This window comes from Symphalangus syndactylus, chromosome 8, assembly GCF_028878055.3.
Source record: "Symphalangus syndactylus isolate Jambi chromosome 8, NHGRI_mSymSyn1-v2.1_pri, whole genome shotgun sequence".
In the NCBI taxonomy this organism is placed as follows: Eukaryota; Metazoa; Chordata; class Mammalia; order Primates; family Hylobatidae; genus Symphalangus; species Symphalangus syndactylus.
Genome location: NC_072430.2, coordinates 59,022,361 through 59,033,366, shown reverse-complemented (window position 1 = coordinate 59,033,366; position 11,006 = coordinate 59,022,361). Strand labels below are relative to the sequence as shown.

Here is an 11,006-nt window from a genome sequence, read left to right as displayed (position 1 = left end):
TAAATTAAGTGGCTAGTCTTCCAAGTCATTCAAGTCCTTTTATCTATTGATTTGTTCAAGAATAAAAACATTAATTGTAATGCTTCATTAGCAGGAAAAAGCAACTGAAATTCCTTTTTCTCCCTTACTTTCTATATCCAATTCTGCAAGCCCTATGTCTTAGCCCATACTCTGCTGCTATAACAGAATACCACAGACTAGGTAATTCATAAACAAGAAAAGTTTATTTGGCTCATGGTTTTAGAAGTCCAAGAGCATGGCACTGACATCTGGCAAGGGCCTTGTGCTGTGTTATCCCATGACAGAGGATCAGAAGAGCAAGCGAATATGTGAGACAGAGAAAGCTGAAATCCAGTGAAATTCATCCCTGTATTAGGAACCCACTTCCAAGATAACTAACCCATTCTGAAAATATCATTCATCCATATTGCCCTCATGACCTAATCACCTCTTAAAGGCCCCACATCACAATACCATTACATTGGCAATTAAATTTCAACAAGTGTTTTGAAGGGGACATTCAAACCATAGCACCCTACACATCTGAAATCCATCTACACTTTTCCACCTCCACTGCCACCACTTTAGTCCAAATCACTCTCCATTACTGCTAGCTCACAAAAGTGCAATAACTTTCCAACTAGTATCCCTGCCTCTCTTCTTTCCCTTAGCTATCATTCTTCACACAGAAACAAGAGCTCATTTAATGATTTAAATCAAATCCTGTAATTCTCCTGCTTTAAAAACTCCTGATAACCTCACAGTAGAAAACCAAAAATAAATGTGAAAAGAATGATGGAATTAGAAAATCACCATTTGGCAACCATTGTAATAATTAATTCAAATAAGAATCATCAGATATTAGAATTAATGAGTGAAATGCTGAGGCATAAACAGGATGTGTACATATTCTCAAAGTATTTCCTCACAAGATACTAATTACAAAGCGAAAAATGAAACATTATCAGGGATAAATCTTCAGCAAGTGATCAAAGTTAACCCTATCAGCAATAAAACAACATCATGTCCCTCCTAATATAATGCTCTGACATGAATGAATACAAGGTCATTTCTGTAGTATTCCTGCCATAAATGCATCACTTGAATCAAATGACAAAAAAACAAACCTAAATTAAGGAATATTCTACAAAATAAATGATTTGTATTCTTCAAAAATGTTCATGCCATGAAAACTGAAGAAATACTAAGCAACTATTTTCCAGACTAAAGCAGACTGGAAACATGACAACTGTATGCAAGGTGTGATCTTGGATTTTCTTTTGCTATGAAGGACGTTATTGGGCCAATTACCAAAAAAAAAAAAAATGCATAAAGTTGATAGATCATAGTATTGCTAATTTTCTGATTTTCACAATAATACTGTGTCTATGTGAAATAATGTTCCTGTATTGGGGGAAAATACACACAGACGTATTAATATTTAGGAGTAAAAAAAATGCTGATGCCCTATTTACAATCGGATTAAAATTCAAACCACTTCAAGATTTGGTCTCATGTGCACTTGTTCTCTTCCTGTCATTCTTCCCCATTTAATCATTATGAGAGGTCACTGACGTGACGGTTCCCAGCGCAAGCCAAGATTTTTACTGTTCCCTAAACCACCGTCTTTTGTTACCCTATTTTAAATATCACTCACTCAGAAAGTCATTCCCTGAGCACATTGCCTAAAGTTAGTACCTCCATTATCTATTAAAGCACTCTTCCTTCTTACTATTTTGCTTATTTATTGTTACCTATTTCTTCCCACTGAATGGAAATTCCATTAGAAATGGGGGTATGTTCTGTTCACGGCTTTTTCTTGAACACGTGGAATATATTAGCGCTCAAAAAATATCTTTAGTCAGACTTATCTTTAACTCTTACCAAAAAGCGTTATACTCATAGAAAGAGCACTAATACTTCTGTAAAATTCTAAGCTGAATTCAAAGACGATACCCTTGAAGTGAAACTTCACGAAAGCCTGAGCATAAGAAGGTGAAGATGCCATCAAGATTCTGGGGTCAGGGTCGGGACGCGGAGGAAGACAGGTTACTTCGCGCCTACTGCTTTTTCTACTTTTTGTGAGAGTATACGAGCATCTCTCCCTTTGGCCTAAAGAAAGAATAAAGTCAGGAGAGAATAATAACATAAAAGATAAATAATAATTCCAAGGAAAGGAATACAGCAGCTTCTCAGATACCACGACGCCAGGTGGCTCAAAGTACGTGAACTGAAGGAGTAGCCTTTGCTTTCCCCAACCCCGCCTCCATTGCTTCTGCACATGCGCGCCGCCAGCCTCTGGCGTCCCGCTTCTTTCCCACAATACTCCTCGTCCTCGGGGCCGGAGCCGCGGAACGAGCCACAGAGAAAAAGGTTATTGGTTGGCGGTTCAGCCAATGAGCGGGCCTGTTACTAGTTTGCGGCATCCTGTGGTATAGGGGAAGCGCTCCAGGCCTGGAATCCCTACGCGTCCCGTTGGGTTTAGCACGATGAGCTCAATCGGCACCGGGGTGAGTTCGCTGTCTGTCGGTGTAATAGTTTAACCTAAGGATTGGGGTTGAAGGGAACTCGGACAGACCACATGGGGTTCGCGGACCCGGGGTGCTCTGAGACCGTCTTCGGCTGGGTGGGCCATTTGCAGCTGTTTGGAGACCGGTCGTCTTTATCCCCTATATGCTAGGCCTGCGTCTCAGGTGACCGTGACTCCTGAAGCTTTTCAGCGCAGGTGTAGCCGGCCTGGCGTCGCCGCAGTGAGGTTTGGAGCCGCTTTGGATTGCTGAGTCACTTTCTTCAGCCACTTAGGGAAACCGAAAGTGGAAACTCGTGGGGCTTGAAATAGTGTGTTCTCTTGAGTATTCTCACACCGAGGCAGTGAGATTTGGGATTCCACGGTCTGGAGATCGTGCTTTTTGTGGACTGCGTTTGCAGTTCCCAGGGTGCTGCTGATTCACGGGCCTTCTCTGTCATTAAGTGTGCAGATCATTGACCTCTTAGTTTGAGTCACTGGAAACCCTGTCGGAACAGAACTAATAAAAATGGTCTGAAAAACAATCTGATGAATCCTTCAGTTTTTCCTTTCTCGTTTTTCCTGTACAAATTACCTAACAGCGCTTGTAGGCATTTATTCCGTAAACGTTTAAATGGTTACTTAGGAACTTAACAGCTTCAGACTTTTCATAGACTGTTGAGGATTTTGCAGTGGGACTTGTTAACTTGTTTGGCTTTCCTTTGTTAAACGTATTGCGTATGTGCAGTCAGTTTACTCCTTTTATGTACTTCTCTATATAGAAAATACAGTTTCTAAAAGATTTATTGGTTTTTGCACTAGAGTTATTGAATAATGAGTTTCTCAGTTCCTCAATTTCTACTTCTTAACAAGATTCTCATGCTCAGCCTTAAGTTCAAGTACTGGTGTTCTAAATTTGATAATAGGCAACTTATGTCTGGAATGGTTTAATCCATTCGGTTATGAATGCTAAAGTTCTGCCATACTTTTCTTGGATAAGTAAATGCTCAATATTAAATCTTGTAGCAAACTGACTTTGCAATTATATTAATATTACCTTCAATTAATAGTATTTCATTCTACAAACCTTTTAAAGAATACTTGATAATGTAACCATGTGGGATATTTTAGTAACAATGGTAGGGTTAATGATCTGGGTTTAACAGATCAGGAAACAGACTCAGAAAGTACCACTGCTGAAGGCTTATCTTCTGTCTTCATTTCTCCCAAGAACTCCAGATATGAACATTTGTTTGTCTGCTTGACATGTCTGTCCACTTGATCGTTTAATAGTCATTTCGTTCTGCATGTGAAAGTAGAGTTCTGGGTTTTCTCCTCACCTTGCCATTTTGCATCTACTACAGTCTTCAGCTCAGTGAATGGTCATATGAAAAAATCTGTGATTCATCTTTAATTCCTTTTTTTACTTTACTCCCAGAACCAACGCTTTAGCAAGTTTATTTTTTTATTTTTATTTTGTTCGAGACAGAGTCTTGCTCTGTTGCCAGGCTGGAGTGCAGTGGCACGATCTTGGCTCACTGCAACCTGCGCCTCCCAGGTTCAAGCAATTCTCCTGTCTCAGCCTCCCGAATAGCTGGGACTACAGGTGCGCACCACCACGCCCAGCTAATTTTTGTATTTTTCGTAGAGACGAGGTTTCACCATGTTGGCCAGGATGGTCTCCATCTCTTGACCTCGTGATCAGCCCGCCTCGGCCTCCCAAAGTGCTGGGATTACAGGCATGAGCCATCACGCCCGGCCTAGCAAGTTTATTTTTATTATTTTTATTTTTTTACTCTCAAAAAATATTCCCTTCTACCTCTTCTCTCATCTAAGCTACTACCACTATCTTTGGAACACCTTATCTTTGCTTCTTTTGTTCTCTCTACAATTTATTTTCCACATAAAGCTAGAATGATGTTTTTAAAAATGTAGGTGATACCACTCCCCCTGCTTAAATTTCTCATTGCATTTAGAATAAAATACAAAGTCCTTATTCCAGCCTGGAAGACCCAACATAATCTGGCCCTCAGCTACCTAACACAGTTTTCTCTTCTTTCTGCTGCTTACAGTGCTTGGGACACAGTGACCTTATTTCTGTTTCTTGACTATGCTAGCCTTATTTCTACCCTAAGATCTTTGTGCCAAATGCCAAGAAGACTTTTCCTTCATATCTTAAATGGCTAGCTCCTTGTCATTTAGGTTTGACTCAGCCTAAATATAACTGCCCAGAAGGCCTTCCCTGATAATGTAGTCTGTACTAGTTCCTTCCATTGCTTTACTCTTTTATTTTCATCTTAGTGCCTTTTCTGATTTACTGCTATATCTCTAGCACCTAGATTCATGTCTGATTTGAAATTGAAGGACTTAATGAATGAGTGATGACCTTTGTATTCCGTATAGTGACTAACATCTCATTAACTGCTTGGTGAATGCCAAATCATTTGTTTGAAGTCTTTTAGTTTGTTAATGGCAGAGTTATCATTACAAATTTAAATGTTCAAACTCCAGTGCTGGTTCTACTGCCCCATATTAATCTTTTTCAAAAATGAGTTGTAGTCTATGTGAAAAGTGTTCTGACTTCACCTGGGACTTGTATCCATTACTCTTCAACAGCTGAAATCTAAGGTATATAGCTTTATCTTAGCTACTGTTGCTGCCCTGACAAGTTTCCCTTTCCTCTCTTGAAAGCAAGGTCTTTGTTGGGATATAACAGGTTCCTGATGTTTAAGCCATTTAGAGGGGAAGAAACTGTATGGTCATTACTACCAAAGATACAAGCTTACCGTTGCCCTTTTCTCCTTAAGTATGACCTGTCAGCCTCTACATTCTCTCCTGACGGAAGAGTTTTTCAAGTTGAATATGCTATGAAGGCTGTGGAAAATAGTAGGTAAGAAACAGTTAACCAGGTATTACATGTCTCCTTTTATTTTATATATTTTTGGTGATTAGGCTTTGTTATGTTACTTTGGTACAAGTTAGTATATGTCCCCAAATCTCAACTTATTTCCAGATCTCTTTCTAGGCCAGATGCTTTCCATGAGCCCCAGTCCTATATTTCTCGTTGATTCCAGGATTATCCACTTAGATTATCCATGTTGCAGAGTGTATAAATCACATTCATTATCATCTTTTTGTTTTCCATTTTCAAATTCTTGATTTGTATCATAGGCTTCCTTAGCCATTAGGTTTGTGACCTTGTTATTTTTTATTTCTCATATATCTTGTGTTTTAAATGTCTTACGCAATTAGTCACGTGTTCGATTCAGCAAAGATTTTTTCTATGTCTGTTTCTCTTTTGAGACCTGAGTCTCACTCTGTCACCTAGGCTAGAGTGCAGTGGCACGATCTTGGCTCACTGCAACCTCCGCCTCCTGGGTTCAAGTGATTCTCTTGCCTCAGCCTCCCCAGTAGCTGGGATTACAGGCATATGCCACCATGCCCGGATAATTTTTGCATTTTTAGTAGAGACGGGGTTTCGCCACGTTGGCCAGGCTGGTCTCAAACCCCTGGCCTCAAGTGATCCGCTCACCTCGGACTCCCAGAGAGTAGCCCCAGTCCTATATTTCTCGTTGATTACAAAGAGCTGGGATTATAGGCCAGAGCCACCACGGCCAGCCTAAATATGTTTTTAAAAAGTCAGATTTATGCAAAGATGAGGAAATATCTTTAAAAATTGAAACCTTAAAAACGAGTGTTTTTTTCCTGAATGAAGAAAAAATGCAGCCGGGCATGGTGGCTCACGCCTGTAATCCCAGCACTTTGGGAGGCTGAGGCGGGCGGATCACCTGAGGTCAGGAGTTTGAGACCAGCCTGGCCAACATGGTAAAACCCTGTCTTTACTAAAAAATAAAAAAATAAAAAAATTAGCCGGGTGTGATGGCACATGCCTGTAGTTTCAGCTACTTGGGAGGCTGAGGCAGGAGAATCTCTTGAACCTGGCAGGTGGACGTTGCAGTGAGCCAAGATTGCACCACTGCACTCCAGCCTAAGCAACAGAGACTCTGTCTCAAAAAAAGAAAAAGCTAGGATTTTAAAAATGAGACATAGTTTCACTCTTGTTGCCCAGGCTGGAGTGCAATAGCGCAATCTTGGCTCACCGCAACCTCCGCCTCCCAGGTTCAAGCAATTCTCTCAGCCTCCCGAGTAGCTGGGATTACAGACATGCACCACCACGCCCAGCTAATTTTGTATTTTTAGTAGAGACAGGGTTTCTCCATGTTGGTCAGGCTGGTCTCGAACTCCCGACCTCAGGTGATCCGCCTGCCTCAGCCTCCCAAAGTGCTGGGATTACAGGCATGAGCCACGGCGCCCGGCCTAAAAGTTCTTCTTTTTGAAGATGTATGTAATCTGTCCTTTGATACTACACCCAAAGTGAACAAATGATAGTTTCTTATTTAAAAAAAAAATTTATTTATTTATTTTAAAAAAGAGACATGGCCTCTGTCACTGTGTGGCCTCGGCGGGTCTTGAACTTTTGGGCTCAAGTAATCCTCCTGCCTTGGCCTCCCAAAGTGATGGGATTACAGGTGTGAGTCACTGCACCCGGCCTATTATTCCTTTTTTTAAAGAAAACTTTTTTTGGGGGCAGGACACAGGATCTCGCTTTGTCACCCAGGCTGGAGTGCAGTGGTGTGATTACAGCTCGCTGCAGACCCGACCTCCTGGTTTCGAGCTATTCTCCTCCCTCAGCCCCACAAGGTAGTTGGGACTGCAGGCATGTGCCACCACGCCTGGCAAATTTTTTGTAGAGACAGGGTGGCCACCATGTGGCCCAGGCTGGTCTCGAACTCCTAAGCCCAAGTGATCTGCCTGCTTAGGCCTCCCAAAATGCTAGTATTACAGGTGTGAGCCACTACACCCAGCTGAAGTCTTTGAATTCTTATGAAAATAATTTTGACCTCGAAGCCTGCCTGAAAGGATCTCAGAGATTTCCAGATTGTCTTTTCTTTTTTTTTTTTTTGACGAGTCTCGCTCTGTCGCCCAGGCTGGAGTGTAGTGGCACGATCTCGGCTCACTGCAACCTCTGCCTCCCCGGTTCAAGCAATTCTCTGCCTCAGCCTCCCGAGTGGCTGGGATTACAGGCGCCCACCACCACGGCCGGCTAATTTTTTTGTATTTTTAGTAGAGACGGGGTTTCACCATCTTGGCCAGGCTGGTCTTGAACTCCTGACCTTGTGATCCACCCGCCTCGGCCTCCCAAAGTGCTGGGATTACAGGCGTGAGCCACCGCGCCCAGCCCAGATTTTCAAGAATGTTTTAAACAGTGTGGAAGATGTTGAGTTAATTAAGACAGGCTTCCTGCTGGGCGTGAGCCACGCCTGTAATCCTAGCACTTTGGGAGGCTGAGGCAGGTGGACTGCTTGAGCTCAAGAGTTCGAGACCAGCCTGGGCAACACGGTGAAATCCCGTCTCTACTGAAAATACAAAAAATTAGCTAGGCGTGGCAGTGCACGCCTGTAATCCCAGCTACTTGGGAGGTTGAGACAAGAGAATCACTTGAACCCTGGAGGCGGGGGTTGCAGTGAGCCAAGATCATGCCACTGTACTCCAGCTGGGGCGACAGAGCAAGACTCCATCTCCAAAAAAAAAAAATAGTGACAGGGTTTCAAAATGTTGGCCAGGCTGGTCTTGAACTCCTGGCCTCAGGCAATCCTTTCACTTGGCCGTCCAAAGTCCTGAGGTTACATGCTGACCTACTGTAGAGCTTGAGTTCAACTAAGTTTGCAAACCTTTTGGGGAAATTCATTTAAATAGGCAGTGGTGAAGAGGAAATGTATTCTAGCATCCAGGATAACCTCAAAGACATGGAATCAAAAATGAACATGAGGTTTTTGAAGGTTGACAGTGAGGTAACCAGTAGAGTACAGAATTTATAACGGGAAATTGAATATGCTCAGGGGGCTCTGCCAGACTCTTAGGAGTTTAAACTTGCAAGGGGAGCCATGGAAGACACCTGAAGTGTTGGGGAAGGAGTGTCAGAAATTCTTAGAAAATTTGTTGTGTGCATCTGTTCATTTTTCTGGGAAGAAATGCCATAGTTTCATCAGATCTTAACAGGCCTGTGAATAACACAATTCCCCTGCTTTTCAGGTTGTGGATCCCTTTTTAGATTATGACTATGGCAAAATGAAACAAAGCTAGGAATTAGGCTGGTCTTAGATAAAATGGATTAGAGAAGTAGAAAAGATGCTGTAGTAATCTAGGCCTGAAATTATAAGGATCCCAATGCTGGTATAATTATTGTAAAGAAGTGGACATGAAGGAAATTTTGAAGAAAAAAATTAATAGTAAATAGAAGCTTAACATGGAGGATGTAGAGCTTGGTGATGCTATTATCCAAAATAGAGAAGTTGTGCCGGTAGTCCCAGCTACTGAGGCTGAGGTGAGAGGATTACTTGAGCCCCAGACTTCAATTCAAGCCTGGGCAGCATGGCAAGACTCCATTTCTTTAAAATAAAGAAGAGAAAGTTGAGATGATTTTACCAGAAAACTGTACAATCAAGCATTGCTTATTTTGTCTCTATTGTTTCCGATCAGAACTACCTTTATTAAAAAGGAATAGAAGAATAAAGTGTAACACATTTTCATCTTGAAATGGCAACATGTAATTTCTCCACATTTTACTTGTGTGTGTGTGTGTGTGTGTGAGACAGGGTCTCACTGTTGCACAGACTGGTGTGCAGTGGTGCAATCTTGGCTCACTGCAGCCACCACCTAACTGGGCTCAAGCAATCTCTCACCCCAGCCTCCCAGGTAGCTGGGACTACAGGCGTGTACCACCATGCCTGGCTAAGCCAGGTTTCACCATGTTGCCCAGGCTGGTCTTGGACTCCTGGGCTTAAGAGATCCTCCTGCCTCAGCATCCCAAAGTGCTGAGATGACAGCTGTGAGCAACCGTGACTTGTCTTAAGAGGTTATTTTAAGATCTTTTTATTTTAAACAGTTGTAGCAGAACATATATTTTATATTTATATACTTACTAGAAGCAATATGTTTATTATGGAAAAATTGGAAGAAAGAGATGAGCAAAAGGAAGAATAAATCATAATCCTTCTACCCAGAGCAGTCACTGTTAACTTTTTAGTTTGTATCTAACCTTTTATGTCTGTTATGTACCATTTTTAATGGACATGAATTTATGTCAACATTTGTTTATAACATTATCATAAGCCAGACACTGTGCCATATTGTTTCGTTAGCATCATTTTTATACTTATATATTAATATATTTTTAGTCAAATGATGTACTAGATTCTGGAGGGAGGGTCACATGATATTTATATGGATTTAATGTATTTATTACACTTTAGTGTGTTTTCCTGGTTTTCAAATGTTTTACGGTATTTGGCATGCCTTAAATGTTACTTATTTTGTTTTTTTGTTAAACTTAAGTTTATGAAGTTTATTTTCAGTTAAAAAACTGATTTTCTTCTCCTTGTTTCAGTACAGCTATTGGTATCAGATGCAAAGATGGTGTTGTCTTTGGGGTAGAAAAATTAGTCCTTTCTAAACTTTATGAAGAAGGTTCCAACAAACGACTTTTTAATGTTGATCGGCATGTTGGAATGGTAAGTCATGTTTAAAATGTTCCTTTTTGTCTTGTCCAATTTCTTTTGAAGTAACTGATTGGAATAGATCACTGTGCAGTCACAAAGTAATCAGAGCAAGTTACTGCATTTGTCCAGTTCACTGTCCAGTAGAAAGGCAGCATTCTCATAACCTTATTAGTGATGGGGGAAAAACCAAGTTGCTGAAAGAAGAGCAGGTGAGGGAGAGGGGTGGGGAGAATGCATAGAAATGAGATCTTGGCAGCACACATCACTAATGAAGGTATATGCTTGAGACGTGAAGAATCTTTAGCTTTCTGTATCTTTTGTGGGGATCACTGTCAAAGATGCCATCAGATAGCGAACACCTTTATATATGGTGGAACATCAGGAAAGGATGTTTAATGAAAAGTGAACACATCCATAATAGTTTCATAGGGCATCACTGAAATTTAGTTATTCATGCAGTTGGTATCTAAGTTGTGACTAAATTGCAAGCCAAGCCATAAATACACAACTGGTATATACTAAAGTTACCCTACATAGATGGCAGACTTGGCTTAGTGAGAACCACTACCGAAGAAAAAACAAAAAGAACGAAATGATTCTAACCCTGCCACCTGAAAAGGAAAGGAAGAAAGGAGAATATCTGTATATTAGGTTCTATGCTGGGAGCTCTTTACATAAATTACTTTGTTTAATCTTGACAACCCAGTGAAGGTTATATCAATGTCATTTTCTTTTTTTTTTTTTTGGTTTGAGACAGAGTCTTGCTCTGTCACCCAGGCTGGAGTGCAGTGGCGCCATCTCAGCTTATTGCAGCCTCTGCCTCCTGGGTTCAAGCGATTCTCCTACATCAGCCTCCCAAGTAGCTGGGACTACGGGTGCCCGCTACCATGCCCAGCTAATTTTTGTATTTTTAGTAGAGGCAGGGTTTCACCATGTTGGCC

At 41.3% G+C, this 11,006-nt stretch overlaps 1 protein-coding gene across 2 annotated transcripts in view; it reads left to right on the top strand.

Annotated features, from left to right (window-relative positions):
* The first annotated feature begins 213 nt into the window (after positions 1–213).
* Positions 214–11,006, top strand: part of PSMA3 (proteasome 20S subunit alpha 3) — a 28,894-nt gene continuing 18,101 nt past the window's right edge. The window contains exons 1-3 of one of the 2 annotated variants that reach the window (XM_055289244.2): positions 214–2,510; positions 5,314–5,396; positions 9,954–10,077. In XM_055289244.2, the coding sequence (XP_055145219.1) occupies positions 2,490–2,510; positions 5,314–5,396; positions 9,954–10,077 (228 nt within the window). In that variant the 5' untranslated portion in view covers positions 214–2,489. The remainder of the gene's footprint in view (positions 2,511–5,313; positions 5,397–9,953; positions 10,078–11,006) is intronic. The other variant, XM_055289245.2, reaches the window with a different exon arrangement.